Here is a 17,875-nt window from a genome sequence, read left to right on the forward strand (position 1 = left end):
GAGTACAGTGGCTCCTTTAATGTTTACTCATCCTTAGATTGCAAAAATTGTTGTGCGAGTTCCTTCTTCAATTAACTCTGGTACTCGGAAAAAAAAATATTGTTCCGTCGCCAGTACATTTATGATCATTTCGTTCCCTTTCTACTTTTATTCCCCAGTGTCACTTGAAAAGCAAACGCTTCTCCAGCCTCCCCTGCAAAGCCCACTTTAAAAAGGTTTAAAACAAAAACAACCGGCATTTCTAAAGGAAAGGCTTTTGCGGCTCAAGTGCCACTTCCAGTCACCTTTCCATCATGTAAGGGAAGAAAATAAAGATCAGACGGAGGATTTAGACAAAAAGACAACTAAGTAAAGCTAATTTTTTATACAGAAGGCTTCTGCGAGCTGTGCAGAAGGGCTTTGTTGAGCGGAACAGAGGAGACATCAGAGGCACCTCGCCAGCAGGTTTGCAATACTCCCAGCCACCTTCCCGAGCGCCTCCCCCATGAGCAGCGCGACACGACCGCAGAGCGGCTCCAGCGCCCGCGGAGCACAGCGAGATGGAGGCACCATCTTGTCCACAGCACTGGGCGAGGAAAACCAGCCCAGACGCTGCCTGCAAAGAACCTCGAGCAACACCGAAAGTGGGAACACGGGAACAAAATGAGGCGCTGCTAGAAAGGTGGAAGTTCTGCCTGTGATGCTCAGTGAGCGTATTTGCAATAAACGGAACAAAACCACTTCCACCGTCGACCACAGCCACCTCCAAGTCCTCATCCATCTGGAGTCACCTGGTTCTGCCCATGCTATGGCCCCATGTCCAACCCCAGTGGTTCAAACATGGGCTGTAAACCAGCCCTGGAGAAGATTCCTCCTCTTCTCGTCAGTTCACAAAGCTGAACTGTAAAGCACAGGTGACTGGTGCGAGGGCAGATGAAGAGCAAGAAGCAGAACAGAACGTTTAACCCACAGCACTGTCCTTTCCACAGGTGTGTTCATGAGGACATCAGTGACGGTGCCGAGTCAAGGGGTCCCTAACCCTGGGCAGGGAGAGCTGCAGACATGGATAATGCACCCGTTACCGCTGAGCTTCACTGCAGCACGAGAGGAATCCACCTCCTTGACAAAGGGCTCCGAAATCCATGAATGAAACCTCCATCAGGGGAGGTTTACATTGGATATTAGGAAACATTTTTTTCACTCAAAGAGCGGTGAAGCACTAGCAGAGGCTTCCCAGGGCAGGGCTGGAGCCTCCATCCCTGGAGGGGTTCAAAACACATGGAAATGTGGCACTTCCAGACATGGCTTAGTAGGGACAGTGGTGTTGGGCTGATGGTTGGACTGAATGAGCTTGGAGATCTTTTCCAGCCTTAATGATTCTGTGCTCCTTTCCCCATAGTGAATGCTTGTGCTCCTCTCCTTTTTCCTCCCCAGGTGACTGGGACCATCTCTCCTTCTACACAAGGACCAGAAAACTTGCAAACTGCTATCCACCCACCTCCCAAAACTCCAACTTTAGACACAAATCCTCATTTAAAAAACAGGTCTGAGTACTGAGAGCAAGAAAAGTGCTCTCCTACGCCAGCAGAAAGCCGAGAGGTGGTTCCTCCCCCCGCGCCTGCCGCAGAGGTTGTTTTGCACTCCACGGAGCGCGGCGGCAAGGTCCAATGCTGCAGCAGCAAACAGGCTAGTGACATCAAAAGAGCTTACCAGCACTCAGCAAACGGCCCCGCAGTTCCCATTTCGAGGAAGGAAATTTGCATCCAAAGCATCAAGAGCACTTTAACTCGAGGTTAAAATAAATTCAGAGCAGATCCATGCCGCCAGCTCGTGTTTGTGACTGGAATCCCAGCCAGAACCTCTCCCCAGTTGGAGACCTCAGTGGAAATGAGAGGTTTGGCTTCTCCACAGAACAGAGAAGGAACAGGGGCAGGAAAATGGTGTGGAGGGCAACACATGTGGAGCCAATCCATCACACACAGACCATGGTCATTAGTGCTAATTGGGGCTACCAGCCCTCTGAGCCTGAAAATGAACAAGCACTTGGTTTGCAGCCCGTCGCCGCTCCGAGGGGTGGGAAGCAGGATGCTGCCCTGGCCCTGCTGCCCTGCCCCTGCTGCTGAGCATTCCTCATTAGTTCATTAAGCACCGCAGTTAATTGAGCAACCCAGGTGCGCAGTGAAGGCAGGGTCGGGGGTTCACATGTCTGTGCAAGGCTGTGCTCCCCGGAGGCATATGGGCTGGGAAACACGACTGCGAGGAGAAGGGTGCACGCTCTAAGCTAGGCTTTACTCCTGCTGGGGTTTCTGGAAGGCCTGGACCAGCCCAAGACGACGCCGGGCTCTGCACAGACAAGCTTTTCCGTGCAGCAGCGAGCTCCCAGGGAGCCTTCAGCTTAATTCAATCAAATTAAGGAATCTTAACAGCTTGTCTGGCCCAGAATCATAAAAAGCCCTCGTGAACAAGTACTGACAGGGCTGGGTTAAACCCGGCTGAGACAGAGCCAGGGGTGCGAGCAGCACCCACAGCTGGAGGAAACCTTCTCCAGGCAAATAGCTCCCCGAAAACCTCCTGCTTCCCACACCGAAGCCAAGACACAGCCCTTGCGAGGGCAGTTCCCCCTCATTCCCAGGCAGCTGCTTGAGGGAAGTGTTTTTTAAGGCACTGGGATTGATTTTCAGCTTCACCAGGTGTTGCCAGTGCCCATCCACCAGCATGTTCGGTCTGTGAGTGCCATCTACAGGGTTCTGCCGCTCGCCAAAGCCTCTCCTGCCCAGCTTCTCTCTGCACAAAGGCCCTACAAGTAACAAGGTTCAAACATGGAGCAAACGTGGCCGCGCCATGGCCCAGGGTGAGCGCAACAGCCACCTCCCCGTGGGCAGGACACGTGGAGGGCAGGATAGGATGAGGGGGAATGGTTTTGAGCTGAAAGAGGGGACATCGAGATGAGATCTTAAGAAGAAATGTTTTGCTGTGAGGGTGGGGAGGTCCCTTCTAACCCAAACCATTCTGTGACTCTGACACAACTAAGAGCAGGGTGGCAGAGTGGGACACGGGGAACTTGGCTTCAGGTTCCTTGAGTGCCAGAAATCTGCATAACCACCCTCCCTCCTTTGTGAGGTGTTGGCAACATGGAATGCACTTGGCTTTGTTCAGGGCTTTGTTCACCCTTGCAGGGATTTTCATAGAATCATAGAATGGTTTTGGTTGAAAGGGACCTCCGAGCCCATCCAATCCCACCCCTGCCATGGGCAGAGACACCTCCCACTGGATCAGGGGCTCCAAGCCCCATCCAACCTGGTCTTGAACCCCTCCAGGGATGGGGCAGCCACCCCTGCTCTGGGCAACCTGGGCCAGGGCCTCCCCACCCTCACAGCAAAACATTTCTTCCTCAGATCTCATCTCAATCTCCCCTCTTTCAGCCAAAAACCATTCCCCCTTATCCTGTCCCTGCACTCCCTGATAAAGAGCCCTTCCCCAGCTTTCCTGGAGCCCCTTTGCTTAACAAGAAGAGCTTCATGTGAGAACAGGAAGGGAAACTTTTAAAAATATAAACAAACCCCAAGATGATGGGTGAAAGCAAGGAGCCAGTAATGAAGTGAGACAAAATCTGTGTGCCAGCACACAAGGGTTGGTGATGTAACTCTACTGACAAAGAGCAGGGCAACACTCAGCTAAGGCTGCCACACAGAGAACATTCCCTAAAAGCCCCATCCCGTCAGCTCAGCAGTCAGGCAGCCCTGCAGAGCAGCCCGGATGCCGGCAGCCAAGTGCACTGCCAGGGAGGAATTGGGTGGAACAGAATGCTTTATTTCATTTGTTTCACAATACAAGGAAAGAGGGAGGCTGTAAACGAAAGTAAAACAATCGATCAACACAAGCCTGGTTGCTACTTAAAAATAAACCACCAATTGAAGCAGGAGGGTGAAAGATGAGCTCCTCCGTTCCAAGAGCACAGACAACACCGTGCACTCAGGGCTGTTTTATTGACATCTTGGCAATCTGCTCAGACTGCAGACCCATCTCCCAGCACTTTGACGCTGCGGATCCCGTTGCAGTCCCATGTACCAATGAAACAAAACAGAAGCGTGTTATTAACGATAAAGAGCTGATGCACATATCACTCTCTGTCAATCTGATTAACCTTGGCAGATGGTCCAGTCGATTTGCCCACTTGTTTGATTCCAACGGACAAGAATTTGACAGAGCCCTCCAAGATCAGAGAGGCAATCAGGTAAACTTTTGAAATTAGGCTTTGGCTTAAATGACAACAATTGGTCTGAGCAAACTCCAGCAGTAACTTGTGACATGCACAGTCTGGAGACTGCGCAGCATCATAGGGATCTGTGTACTCTGCTCCTGGTCATCACTACCCTGTGCTTTTCGGCAAGGATGGGGAGAAGCCCAGCACACACCAGCAGAAGAGGGAAGCCGGAGCCCGCAGAGCCTCCCACTAACACCCTGATCCCTTCTGGAGAAAGGAAAGCGCAGCAGCAGCTGGCAAGGCAGCAGCCTGCCCAAGGACAGACACACTTCTCTGGGCAGCAGGATTTGTTAGTACAAGCAGAGCCCTGCATCAAAGTGACCAAGTAGCTTCCAGGCCAGAGCTGTCTCTCAGAGCACACATGCATCTGTTTGCATCTGTGTATTTAAATCTACTCTGAGATGAAACAGCTACACCTCTAACTGCTGCAGAGAGATCCACCGGGCTACCAGCACAGGTATCAACTGCACATAAAGTAACAAAAATGTAACTGAAGCAACTACTGAACTGTTCTTTCTATGGAAAGATAATGCAAGGCTTCAAAAAACCACTGCTCTTAGTGAGATCTCCTCCTGCAGCCCCAAAAGCCGGCGCTGGCCTCATGCCGATTGCCCAAGGGCGTGCTGTGCCACCGCTGCGAGGAGAACCTGCTGCAAGAGCTCCGATTTATTCTTCCAGGAGAAAGAGGGAGCAGGAACAGCTGTGCCAAGCAATAGCTTTGTCCTCGAAGGAGTCTCAGATCTGTCACCAGCATCTTTGTTTTCTCCTCTCAGAAGACACCTTTAACAATGATTTAGAGTGGAGGGGGAATGTAATGTCTCGGCCTGTGAAAAGCAAGTCCAGACTACTGACTACTTCCAAGATGCAGGATGCTGCAGGGGAAAATGGAATTGGCCACACAGGGGTCACTGATTGCAGCTCAAAGCTGTCTCCAGCCAAATCAGGATCAGAATAGAAGTGACAGCAACGCTACACTATGGCCCCACAATCATGTTCTTGCTCTGCACAGGATGAAACGGGGGGGAATCTCCAAAGGGGAGGCTTTAGAGACAGCCATCAGGACTCTGAAAACGCATACACGGTGCATAGATCGTGGTGCATAGATACACCCTGCAGGCCTGCCGCTTAATCACCGTTTGCCTACGCAGAGCTGAACAAGGACCCCGCTGTGTGCCCTGGTCACACCCCACATCCTTCCCTGCTCCAATTCTGAACACCAGCACAGCAAAATCAAATCCTATCACGACTATTTTCATGGCAGAACTTACAGCTTGAGGTTCCCTCTTTGATCGAAGCCATTAACTGTTAGCATTTAGAAAATTATCCACTCCTGCAAGGGAAGGAAGCTTCAGAATTGCAAACCTCATCTGTCCAATGATGAGCGGACCCTAAAGGATGATCACGTTAATTGCCTTGGACAAAGAAAGGCCACAACACAGAGCCAGGGCTGAAATACAGTCAGCCTTACCTGCACACAGCAAGAAACAACTCACAGAGGGATGTAAGAGCCAGAGGAAGTTGTCAGCCTGCACACAGCCCTGCTAGCCTGCGTAGGATCAAGACAAACCACCACAAATCAAACCATCGGCTCTCTGACCACCCAAGGGGCAGCAATGGCCAGGATGAGCCGCTATCCTCACAGAGGAGCGCAGCGAACGCTTTCATCTCCGCATCTGCTAAACAAGCAGAAAGTACCTACGAGAGGCATGAAAGGATACAGATGATATGAAATTAGGGCACATCCAAGTGCTGCGTTCACGTGACAGTGTTACTAAAAATATATATATATCTTTAAAAATCTTTTGCAGGTGTGCAAGGCAGAGCTGCCAGCACCTGGGGTAACATTTCTCCAGGAAACCTCACCAGCTCTGTGCCCTTCGCACGGGTGAGCTCCAGGGTGGCACCACTCCCTCCTGAGGGATTTTGGAGCAGCAGACGGACCCCAAGCTCCCACAAGAAAACCATTTCTCCTTGCTGCTTGGTAAGGAGATCCCTCCTGCCCTGCTCTTTCTGTTAAGTGTCAGGTTTGTTCCCTTATCTACAGAGGATTCACATACCAAAAGAAAGGAGCTGTCACTCCAAAGATGTTTTCCATCTTCATCCAAAGGAAAGGTCAAGCTCCCCGGCCTGCAGGGAAACTCCCTTGGGCTCTCCTAACAAAGGCACTACCAGTTCCGGGTGGAAGTGGGACTTCAGGACTCACCACCCATAGTTCTCAAGGAGTAGCCCTCCCTTCAAGGCCGAAAGGGGGTGTACATAGCACTTTGCAAGCAGTTTTCACCATTTTAGCAGCAAATCCACCTAACAATGGCCTCCTCAACATTCACATTTGGTCCTAACACAATAAAAACCCAAATTACACAAAAAAAATCCTGGCTTGCTGGGCTGACAGTGGAATAGCTTGAGTATCAGGAAATGGAATGGAACTCTGGTATCCTTCCAGGAGAGATTATCCCTGAGCCAGGGCTGCCTCAGTTACAGAATCCCAGTTCCCAGGGGGCCGGGTCCTCCTTTTCCAGCTATCAGATGCCCAGAGATGCGACAGTCATCACAGTTAGGGTTCTTCAACCCAAACCACAGCGCTCTGGCTCTTCCTCAGGTGAGCTCAGAGCCAGCAGCTCAAAATCCAGCAGCCTGGCAAACATCACACCTTTCCCTGGTAAACGCAGCATCAGAACTGGGACATTTTCCGGGTGAACACAGCATGGGAGCTGGGCAGAACAGCCCTCACACTTGCAGCCCCATGGAGAAACACTCCTTCGGGCTTCACCTGTAAACATCTTTGCTCTGTAAACCCTGTAATGACCTATATTGTCATCTGTAACTTCTGATCCCAAAACTACAACAAAACTGATGCATTTAACTCATTCCCAAAGCTATTCTCTGAATGAATGCAACACTATCCACAAGCTCTCCCAGCTCCTACCAGATTAGAGCCGATAAACTCCCTAAGAAAGTAACTCCATGCTGCAAGAAGCAAGGAAGATCAGCTTGCAAAAGCAATCCGCTTGCCTGATACTTAAAAGCTGGCTGCCACAGTCAGTAGAGAGAGATATGAGCACCTAGAAAACACAGATAGGGCAGCAGACACAGCTGCAGCACTCCAGTTCAGAGTGGTGAGACTTCAAATGCTGAGCATCCTCCAGAAGTCATGGTTTCCTTGGCTTCTCCCTGCACAGGCAACAGCGCAGCATCATTTTGCTTGCAGCTCCACCTCTGCGCAAAAACATGTGTGAAGAAAACAGGTTTGGCCCCCTTTCCCCTGCCCCAGCTATGGAAGGTTTGTACTGTTAATTAAGTCGTTAGAAGCAAATATCAAAAATAAAATTGAGCACTGTTAAAGTGATTCCACTGGACTTGCATCCTCTTGGTCTGTGTAGCTGGTGCCACTGGTCCCAAATCATCTGGAAAACAGAAGAGAGCCAGCATCAGCACAAGGATGTACAACACAATAGATCACCACAACCTCAGAGCAGCCGAGGCAGCGTTCCTCCTCAGCTCTAAGAACCACCCTCCCCAGAAACTGAACTCTTGGGATCCACAGGGTGAAAGCGGGAGTGGATGCCCCAACAGGACGAGGAGTTTTAGCTGCGATCTGGCTCAGGAGCAATTCCTAAACAGAAAAAACAGCAGGTTTTGCTTTCCTGTTTAACACAGAGAGGCACAGGCTGGACACAGGCGCTGGCTCTGCTGCCAAGCATGATGCACAAAGCAGTGCTCCCAACAGACCGGGGATGTCCCTCTCAGTGGGCTTGGTCATAAGATGAAAGCAAGATAAAAATCTGTGTGCCAACACAGAGAGACCATGCAGAGAAGTTTAACTTACGCAGATCTGGTTAAAGGATCTGTGCCGAAGGTCCCACGGTTTTAGAAAAGGAATCTCTCAGCCCCTCGCAGGGAAAAGAGAAACAAGGGACCCGCTTACCGCCTCAGGTTCCTCGTTTCAAACACCGTGTCTTCATCACTGTCAAGCGAGGCCATCTCTATGTTCTCATCGTAATTTGACAGAAGGCCATACTTCTTCCGCTGAGGTTTCTTCAACCTGGAATGAGTTTTGCGCTCGTTTCTGGGTCCCTCTGAGCTGGGACTGAGGGACACAGAGAGTACAAAGTGAGTGTGCAGGCACAGAACAGCTCAGCACAGACCTTTATCAGTAAAAGGACAAAATCAGCAGGTTCAGGAACCGTTTTATCACTGCTAATTACCTCAGGTAATTAACATGAGCATGAATTTACAAAAGGAAGGTGGAGAGGAACCAGGGCAAGGCAGGGGACACGGGAAAGGAGGGGGGGCACATGGGGACAAGGGGTGGGACAAGGGGGAGACATGGGGGGGCAAGAGAGGGCACGGGGAAAGGGGGGACACAGGCCACAGGCACAAGGTGGCGGGGGACAGGGGGTAAAAGGGGGCATGGGAACAAGGGGGGGACATGGGAAAGGAGGGGGACACGGGGGAATGGGGGGGTACAGGGGGATGGGGGCAAAGAGCGGGTGGGAACACGGGGACGAGGGAAGCGTCCATCCCAGCCGCACTCACCGGAACGCCCGGAGGAGGAAATAGAGCCCGGCCAGCGCGGAGAGGGCGCTGAGCACGTACACGGCCCGGCGCAGCACCGGCAGCCCCGTCCCCGAGGGCAGCGCCGACCCGGGCCGCGAGGCGGGCGACGGCCCTGTCCCGTTCGCCGGCCTCGTTCCGTTCTGCGCGCTGGGGGCGGTCGCGGGCGCCGAGGAGGCGGCGCGGGCGCCGGGCAGGAGCAGGAGCAGCAGGAGGAGAAGGAGGAAGAGGAGGAGGACGAGAAGGCGGCCGGGGCCCTGCGGCCGCAGCATGGCCGGGCCGGGCGGGGGGCGGTGCGCGCCGCGCAGGATCCGGCCGGGACGCGGGGCCGAGCGCGGGGGTTCCGGGGTGCGCGGGTTCCGGGTTTCCGGTCAGCGGGGGTTCCGGGGTGCGCGGGTTAACTGTCCCCTCAGGGCTGCCGCCCCTCCTTCCCAGGGCGATTCCCTCCCTCAGAGCCACCATTCCCCCTTGAAAGGTTGGTTTTCTCTCTCAGAGCCGCTATTTTCCCCTCGGGGCCATCGATTTTCCTTCAGGGCTACCATTTTCCCCTCAGGGCAATCAGCCCCCTGCCGGGACAGGTGAACCCCGCCTCAGACAGGAGCGTTTTGAGCGTTCCTAACCACCGCTTTCATTTCTCCACAGCCCGGATGGAGCTCAGGGTCTGCCGGCCCCCAGGGCACAGCCCTTCACCCGCAATCCTTCCTCTCGGGGAAAGTTCTGGAACCACCTGGACACGCAGAACCCGGAGAAAAGGGCGTTTTGGTAAAAGATGGGTCCGTGCCACATCAGCCCCCTGTGCTCCTTCCCAAGGACGCCACAGGGCTTTGCGTCCATCCAGCCCCTCGGAGGCTGCTCCTCCCGCTGCCAACGCAGCAGCGGATCATCAACGCCCGTGCTGTAATTAGCGATGCCAAAGTAACAGCACCCAATCAAAGCCTGTTTTCTTGCACCTATCTATTATTTCTGCCTGCTTTTTAAGCATCATCGTCCCACTTAGGAAGGTCTTCCAAATAATGCTTTGTATTTACAGCTTGAATTTGTTTAAAGGTCACCCCAATGGCGTTTTTATCAGCAAAAGTTCCTCACGCTTTCATGCTACTCTCTCACCCTTCATTAACATGCAGAATGCTCGCTAGTGAATTCCTACATACAGACCCCAAAGAGCATCAGTCGGATTTTCTTTAAACCCTGTTCACTTGGATCATTTGGTAAAGGTTAAAAAAAATAATTAGGTTTGTGAATTAAGCTTGATCATCATCCTTATTCTGCAGGAACAAACGTCCCCAGGGCTCTCTGGACTCTATCACAGCCTAGGGACATTGTGACTCTGACTTCACTGAAGAGGCCATAAGTGAGGTGGGTGCTGGTCTCTTCTCCCAAGTAACAAGGAACAGGATGAGAGGAAAAAGCCACAAGTTGCGCCAAAGGAGGTTTAGAGGTGGTACGAGGAAAAATCCTTTCACTGAACAGGTTCTCAGGCACCGGCAGAGGCTGCCCAGGGCAGCGGGTCGTCTCCACCCCTGGAGGTGTTCAAAGAACACGTAGACATGGCACTTTGGGACATGGTTTAGTAGGCACAGTGCGGGGTGGGCTGATAGCCGGACTGGATGAGTTCGGAGGCTTTTCCCAACGTTTATGATTCCAATTGCTGCCTTAACGTACCACAGTGCAGGCTCCTGCCCTGTGCTCATCCAAGCTGCCAGAATTACACCGCTAGCCTCCAGCACTGCAACTCCTCTTATCAAATTGCCACATTTTCAGGACATAACGGTTGTGAGACCCCATTTTCCATGAACAGAAACATGCACAAACTGAGCCCAGCCACAGCAGGTCTCTCCAGAAGCCTGTCACTTCTGCCCTGCAGCACAGCAGAGAATGACACAGAAAATCTATCTGACAGCCTGAAGGGCCAAGGCTTGTTAAACACAGGCCGAGTTACTAACGTATTGGAAACATTCACCACTGCTTGGAGAATACTTCTAATCCTCAGCATGCAAGAGATGTGAGGCATTAGCTGGAGGATCTCAGCAACCAGCCAGCATTCAACTCACTCCATTCCACACCAGCAACTGGGGAGGAGGGGAGCAAGTCATTCTGCCATCTCCAGAAGGAAAAGTGCAGTTGTCTGGCCCATTTGACGTTTTGATGGCCCATTTTGAAAGTGGGACTTAAACTGGGCAGGAAAAAAACATGATCCAGAGCAGGCATTGCAAAGTTCAATCTCTTTGACAATACAAAAGGCGTAAAGTTCTTCCAGTAATTTTGGAGTTTACTGGAAAGCAGATGGAAGTCAACAGAATTGAGAAAAGCTAAATAATTCAACATTAAAGTTCCTGCAGGGGAACGAAATCCCTTGCTCTGCACTGTACTTGCCTTTCTACAGGAAGCCCAACTTCAGATAATGCACAGCCACTCCTGCAATCAGCAAAACCACCCTTCCAATACATAGAAAAGGAAATCCTTCCTATCCAAACATGAAAAAAGCTTTTAAGTGCGCATCAGACTTGTGTTATTGTCACCATTCCAATGGCAGAGGCAGGTCCTGCTCCACACGCACCCTCACTCCTCTTTCAGGCCACTGCTGATCAGTCCCCTCACACGGGGCTGCTTCGCTACTGAAGTTTTGCAGATGCACAAACTGAGTAATTAGGCCACTTGATCCAAGTTACAACGATGCAATTAAACCTTCCTCCACCTCACCCTTCCATATAACCACCCTCTGTGCCTGCCCAGCCACATCACCAGTTTTGCACAAACGGCCACACACCAGTTAACTACTCGCACACCTCAGCCATAATCCAGTGTTCTCACATTTACCAACAAGAGCACCACAGAAAGCAGTTTGTTTCCACATTTCAGTACTTTATTCTAGCTTATTTCCTTGTTCGAGTGACAGATGTAGTATCAGCACTGCCCAAAGCTCTTCACCACTCTACAAGGGCTGTCCTCACTCTTCTCTGATACATTTCATTGCTGAAAGAGAATAAAGAGAGCAGGCTTAGAGGTGAAGCAAACCACTGTAGTTGGTTTTTGCCTTCCATCGTCTCCTGGTCAGGCTTTTCAGCACTGGAACAGCAACAGAGCCAAACCTGCTGGCTCAGAGAGAGATCTAGAGTGAGGGGCAGTCATTACCTGCTTGGCAAACTCCTATCTTGGTCCCCTTTACTTGGAACACTCTCCCTCCTTGGAATTCCTGCTTATCTTCCATCTCCAGTGTCCATCTCTTCAGCCTGCCAAAGCAGAGATGCATTAACAAAAACATCAGGCAGACGCTTCACATCTCCACCCCCCACCTCCCCCCGACAATCACATCAGATACGAGGGGCTCACAAGCCATTCGCTGAACCCATCACACCACAGAAGCACAGTCTGGGTAAACTGTTCCGGGCCGGCTGCTGCCTTTGAAATGCCAGCCAAGGTATCTTTGGATCCCCTAAGCAGAGAGTTAACCACTTTGACATGGCTGCTTAGGAAGTGTGGGCTATGGGAAAAAGTTAATGGCAACAAGTAGGATGGCAAAAGAAAGCTACAATTAAAGTGAGCAACTTAATGAAGTCTAGGAAGAGTCTCAATAGATGAACACATATCGAGTCAGGGAATTCGTTTCCCATCTTGCTTCCATACCTACTAGCAAGACATGACTGCATGCCCAACTCTGATCTGTGGAACCAGTTGTGCCACAAGCCAAAGGTTGCATTCGGCATGGGTTACAATTTTTTTTTTCCATCGGTTGACCAAAATTGTCAAAAAAAAGGAATATTTCACAGGTACATTAGACTTTCAAATGAGCTCTCAACAAGAGGAAGGATGCGGACATGAGCAAAAGGAGTTACCTCGAATTACAGGACTATTTCCACATATGAACTAGCCAAGAGAGCAGCTTTCGTCTCAGAGGTTTCTGTTGGAGGCACAACACTTCTTTTCTCCAAGGACACTGCAGTTTCCATATGCTAGCAAAGAATTCTTAGAACTTGTAAGGCAATGACAAAGCTAGCTAGTTACGGCAGTTTACCTACCCATTGCACACTTGTCAAGCTATAACTAGTCCCGTTAGTCAAGGACAGAGTCTTCACTACAGCTTCTCCACGCAGGCTATGTCAGTGCTTAAAGGAAATATCCATTATCCTACCCAGCACCAGCGCTCCCTCCATTCCTGCTGGCCGAGGCTGTACTAGAACATCCTACGGCATTTTCCCTCTGGTCTCTACCGCTAGACAAGGCTGACTGGTCTTGTCTGACAGCAGGTGGACAAATTCACATGGCAAGACTGGTTTAAGAATTAATTCCAGCACCAAGTCGATAGATCTGGCTTACTCTGACACTATCGCTAGTCGTCTTCTCTGGCTTCCTCTACCGCTTAGCCTGTTCTTCATCTTCCAGGACCGTGTTGTGCAATGAAATGTAAATGTCAGGAGCAGAGTTCATTTCAGACGGTCTTTTAATAGGCTTCGTAAAGCCAAAGAAAACTGTATACAAGAATCCTTTACCACTTCAAATACAATATCAATGGAATATGCATATTTCTTCCAGTAAAAAAGGACAATATAAATAAACATTTTCAAGAACCTCTTTTATGGTAAGTTTGCAAGTCTATTTCTGGGTAATTTACATGATTACAACAGTAAAAATACCGTTATGCAGGTTGAACATACAAGCAAGTTTCTCTTTAGATATATCAAGGTGGTTTGCCTTCCAATCTGTACCCAGGCTGCATTCCTACCTTGCTACACTAAAGGAATGTTACAAAAGACGAAGGTAATGCACTTAAAAAAAAAGGTAAGTCCACAGCTTGTTCAGCTTCCAGTGAACATTGATTTAAAGGTCCTTTCTATCTCAAAAGAAACTGAATTGGGGCCCCAAACTTTAAAAAGAAAACACCTTGGCTCGTCATGATGGATAAAATAAAATCTGAAGTGCTTTCAAAAAAAAGTTTTAAAAACACTTGAAAGCAGAGCTTTCTTGAAAAGAAAAGTCTAATCAGACCATCTCATATCAGAAGCTGTCAGGCTGTGTTTGACAAAGATTAGAACTGATAATATACTACAAAAGTGAAAATACAAGTAGATGTACTACACAATAACGATTTCAGCGAAGCTCCAAAAATCTTTATAAATACAGCCATTGGAAGGACGATCTTGAGTCAGGAAGGATTTTTACTCGTTGTGTGTAGCTGAGGACAAGAAGCAGGCACAATTGTAAAGGCACTGAAGCATAGACAAGTTCCAGCATTTTACTCCCTTGCATTATTTCAGAAGCTAGCGCTAGTCGGCTACAGCGTCAGAGAACTCCCCCACCCTTGATTAAAGTTTGTTAGGGCATCCGAGTTTTGGCTTTAGTCTCAAGCTTGAGGAATGTACTTAAAAACTTGCTTTTTTTGCTTTAGATCCAAGCAACTCCTACACATGCATTACAAATTAGGAATCTTAACGGCACAACCACGTCTGAAGCCTGGCAGATTGGTTCTTAGGGCAGAACACAGACAGCGGGTAGAGCCCGACTGAGCCTTACAGCGCTTCCAGGCTCGAGCGCAGGGTCAGAGGTTTAGAGTTCCTACAGCATACGGACTCGTCCTTCCCGTTTGAATCAGGACTTACCGTAACTGTCGTAGCTGTCTCTGTAGGAGCCTCCCGAGGACCTGTCGCCATAACCGCCTTGACTCCTGCTGCAAAAAACATCCAATGCTTTGTATTTGCTCAACTATTCCTTACATCAAGCAGGCAAGGGACTGCAGGAGCTTCACAACAACCTACAGGCGGGCAGATGACTTTACCTGCTATTATAATAGTCTCTGGAGCCATTGTATCCACCGCTTCTGGAATCAAATCTGCTTCCACCATAGCCTCTGTCTCCACCTCCTGGAACGGACACCAGATCATGGGTTTTTTGAAGCGTTCCAACAAACATCATTTCAACTTGAGACACTGCGAGTCGTTTGGGCACACTCACCTCTGGAGAAGCCACGACCCCTGCCTCGGCCGCCACGGAAGAAACCTCTGCCCCCTGAAGCTCCCCCTCTGTACCCACGGGATCTGTTCTCTGATGATTTTCCAGCCTGATCAACTCTGATCTGACGTCCATCTACAGACTGAAACCGAAAACACAGAACAATTTAGTATTTCAATACTTACATAGCAAAGCATGCGCCAAACAAGTTATACAGCTTCTCTACCAGATCATCAAAATAGGTTTGTTCCTTCTTAGTCTCACAACTAAGCCAACCGCACAATCAAATTTATGTTTCACTGGTATGCACAGCTATTTTCTTTCTTATATGTTAAGCTTTAGTGACATATTCTGTATTTCTATATTATTTGTTTCAAAACACTAGCTTTCATTTGATTTCTCATACAACATTGAACAAAGATACATGAATCTCTTCCAACCTGGTTATTCTATGATTCTTACTGTGTTTTAAGAAATAAAAGAAACTACTCCAAGCCTCCTTACTTTTCCATTCATGGCCATCATCGCGTCTTTTGCGTCATCTATGTTTTCAAAAGTAACAAACCCAAACCCTCTGGATCTTTGCGTCTCTCTGTCTTTTACCACGACAACTGCAAAAGGAGAGAAAATCCATCAGTATCCATATACCCCACCACATTCCAGGGGCTGCCACCGCTTGCCCCACAGCCTCACCTTCGGAGATCTGTCCGTATTTGGAGAAGACCTGTTCCAACGACTGCTCGTTGGTGTCAAAGCTCAACCCGCCGACAAAAAGTTTTCCCTCATCTGATGCCATTCTGACCTGCAAAGCAAAGGAAACACAGTCAACGCCTCATAATAAAAATTCTACAAGGCTGGAAGCACCAAAACGCCTTCTTTTAGTATACTTTTGAGTTAATCATCACCCATAACCCCGTATTCCTGTACGATGCTCACACTCCCACAATCCAGTGCTTCTATGGGGCAACCCTGCAGACTGGCTCTGCACCAAGCACCTTTCCTCAGGGGACGGGGCTTGCAGCAGGGCTGCCCAGGCCCTGCAGGCTGGTGCCCGGCCCCGATACAACCGCCCTATAGTCCGGGGGGGCTTTCACCCCTCCTGCCCCCATAGCTCTGGTTCCCCTTCCCCCCTCCTGCCAGGGAGCCCCCAGTGCGGATGCGCGCTCCGCTCCTCCCCGACCCAGCGCGGCCTGCAGTCCGCACCGCGCATGCGCCCCCGGCCCCGCCCCTCGCGGCCCCGCCCCCGGAAGACCCATCACGCACCCGCGCCTCGCCCCGCCCCTCCACGCATACGTAACCCCACCCCCGGGAACTCCCATCGCGCATGCGCGCCAGGCCCGGCGCCCCTCCCTCCCCTAGCCCCGCCCCCTTGCCCGCCGCCATTTTGCGCCGCCGAGGCCCGTCGCCATTTTGTACCCGAGACCGCGCATTCCACCCGTTCCCCAGCGCCTCTCCCCGCTCCCTTCCCCCACCATGGCGGCCAGCCACGATATCACCACGCGCACACCCGCCGTGGTGGCAGACGCCCGTGCTGCGGAACGGGCGCCCTGCTGCGAACGAACCCCCCATGGCCAAAGCCCCTCCGGTTTCGCACACGCGCTCCCTTCTCCCCTTGGCACCCGGGGGCTCCCGGTCCCGCCGCGGAGGCCGCTTACCAGGTGCCCGGAGGTGCGACTTCCTCACAGCACTTCAAAGTCTCGGCGCGATGTACGCAGCAGCTGGCGGGGCAGCGCCTTATAAACACCCGCGCTTGGCCACGCCCCCTCCCCTCATGAATATGCAAATAAAACCCTTCGCTGCGAGGCGGTGCGCGCGACGCCACCAAAGCGCCGCCGCCGCCGCGCGTCCTGACTGGTCGGCGTGTCGTTAATATTCATGAGCCGCGGCTGGGGGGGCGGGAGGGGGCGAGCGCAAACACACCCGGGGGGCGGCGGCGATTGGCTGGAAGAGCCCCTGTGAGAAGAGGGGAAGTGGAGGCCGCTGATTGGCTGGGCGGGGCCGCCGCGCCGCTCCGATTGGCGGGCTGGCGCGCGGGGGGCGTGGCCTCGCTGCCCCAGTTTCGCGCCCTTCCCAGCACTGCGGCGGCGGCTGCGGACAAAGGGGACGCCTGAGGCGGTGCCGCCATCTTGGGCAGTGAGTGCTCGGGCCCCGCCGCCTCCTCCCTGCTCTCCTGTGCCGCAGGGCTGGACGTTTCTCATCGTCACGTCTTCCTCGCCTGTCCCTGCCCTCCTTCCCCCTTTGCTGTGAATAAAACCCTACAGCCTCGCCTTTGGGGTGCGGAGACACCCAAAATGACTGTAAATTAACTCTCTAGGAGTTTCTTTGGAAAGAAAACGTGCTCTCAGAGGGGCGTTCTGTCTAACTCTGAAACAAATACAATTGCTGAGATGAAACTTCACAGGAGTTCAGCTTAAAACAAAAATACCCCACTTTTTGTAATAGTAAAGCACGCTGTCAGAGGGACATTGTGTCTTAACTTTCAAAAAAACGCAGTTATTTAGGTAGAACTTTCTTCTGCTTTGGCTTAAATCCAAAATATTCCACTTTTTGTCGTAGTAACTACTTCTTGTATCACCAGGAGTGGGAAGAGCAGCCCCACCGCTGCTTCCAAAGCATAACTTCTGTTTAAAAAATAACAAAAGGACTTTGCTCAGTTTACAGATGCGTTTAAAAGCCCACCCTGGGGGTTTTCTGTCTAAGAATGTGTTCAGTGTTAAAAACTTCCTCATTGAAAGAGGAAACTGGTGAAGATAAACAAGTGTCTCTGCAAGGGGTTACACTGGGTTAAAAAGCCCTAAAAATAAAAGTTTTCCAGTTTTTCATACAACTACCGTCTCGTCTAGAAAATGCAGAACAGTCTTTTAAAACACCTGAGAGAGAGAAACGCACAGGAGGAAAATGGGGGCGTGGGAATGGGCGCTGGAAAGGAAGGGTGGAAGGGACGAAGAGAGAGGTCACTCTGGCTGTCCCCTGCCTGGAGCCAGGACCGAGCCACCCCGGCTCTGCCTGGAGACAGGGTTGAGCCATCTTCACTCTGCTCCGAGCCAGGACTTGGAGCAGGGACGGAGCCATGCTGGGACTGAGCCACCCCAGCTCCGCCTGGAGCCAGGACCCGGAGCTGGAATGTGCCACCAA

At 51.1% G+C, this 17,875-nt stretch overlaps 2 protein-coding genes across 6 annotated transcripts; both read right to left on the bottom strand.

The window, feature by feature from the left end:
* Positions 1–3,768: 3,768 nt before the first annotated feature.
* FAM174C (family with sequence similarity 174 member C) lies at positions 3,769–9,084 on the bottom strand. Of its 2 annotated transcripts, none has more exons than XM_069877865.1 (3): positions 8,780–9,084; positions 8,169–8,285; positions 3,769–7,647 (listed from the first exon to the last, which is right to left on the bottom strand). In XM_069877865.1, the coding sequence occupies exons 1-3, from the start codon at positions 9,067–9,069 to the stop codon at positions 7,644–7,646; spliced, it is 411 nt and encodes a 136-aa protein (XP_069733966.1). In that variant the 5' UTR covers positions 9,070–9,084; the 3' UTR covers positions 3,769–7,643. The 2 variants fall into 2 exon arrangements, with proteins under 2 accessions (XP_069733966.1, XP_069733965.1); XM_069877864.1 differs by having other exon boundaries at positions 8,169–8,330.
* Positions 9,085–11,638: 2,554 nt separating this feature from the next.
* On the bottom strand, positions 11,639–16,504 carry CIRBP (cold inducible RNA binding protein). Of its 4 annotated transcripts, none has more exons than XM_069878344.1 (8): positions 16,396–16,504; positions 15,434–15,542; positions 15,245–15,351; positions 14,744–14,882; positions 14,568–14,652; positions 14,392–14,456; positions 11,930–12,027; positions 11,639–11,770 (listed from the first exon to the last, which is right to left on the bottom strand). In XM_069878344.1, the coding sequence occupies exons 2-7, from the start codon at positions 15,534–15,536 to the stop codon at positions 12,023–12,025; spliced, it is 504 nt and encodes a 167-aa protein (XP_069734445.1). In that variant the 5' UTR covers positions 15,537–15,542; positions 16,396–16,504; the 3' UTR covers positions 11,639–11,770; positions 11,930–12,022. The 4 variants fall into 4 exon arrangements, with proteins under 4 accessions (XP_069734445.1, XP_069734444.1, XP_069734443.1 ...); XM_069878343.1 differs by having other exon boundaries at positions 14,392–14,459; XM_069878342.1 differs by lacking the exons at positions 11,639–11,770; positions 11,930–12,027 and adding an exon at positions 13,218–13,967.
* Positions 16,505–17,875: the final 1,371 nt, after the last annotated feature.

This window comes from Phaenicophaeus curvirostris, chromosome 28 (genome assembly GCF_032191515.1).
Source record: "Phaenicophaeus curvirostris isolate KB17595 chromosome 28, BPBGC_Pcur_1.0, whole genome shotgun sequence".
NCBI lineage: Eukaryota > Metazoa > Chordata > Aves > Cuculiformes > Cuculidae > Phaenicophaeus > Phaenicophaeus curvirostris.

What these genes read in the sequence shown, in the direction of transcription:
- FAM174C (XM_069877864.1), bottom strand. Translation starts at nt 9,069, where the DNA reads ATGCTGCGGCCGCAGGGCCCCGGCCGCCTTCTCGTCCTCCTCCTCTTC. An exon ending in TTCCTCCTCCGGGCGTTCCG is followed by an intron (nt 8,331 to 8,779) that starts GTGAGTGCGGCT and finishes TGTGTCCCTCAG; the next exon opens with TCCCAGCTCAGAGGGACCCA.
- CIRBP (XM_069878341.1), bottom strand. Translation starts at nt 15,536, where the DNA reads ATGGCATCAGATGAGGGAAAACTTTTTGTCGGCGGGTTGAGCTTTGAC. An exon ending in ATACGGACAGATCTCCGAAG is followed by an intron (nt 15,352 to 15,433) that starts GTGAGGCTGTGG and finishes CTCCTTTTGCAG; the next exon opens with TTGTCGTGGTAAAAGACAGA. An exon ending in TGATGGCCATGAATGGAAAA is followed by an intron (nt 14,883 to 15,244) that starts GTAAGGAGGCTT and finishes TTTCGGTTTCAG; the next exon opens with TCTGTAGATGGACGTCAGAT.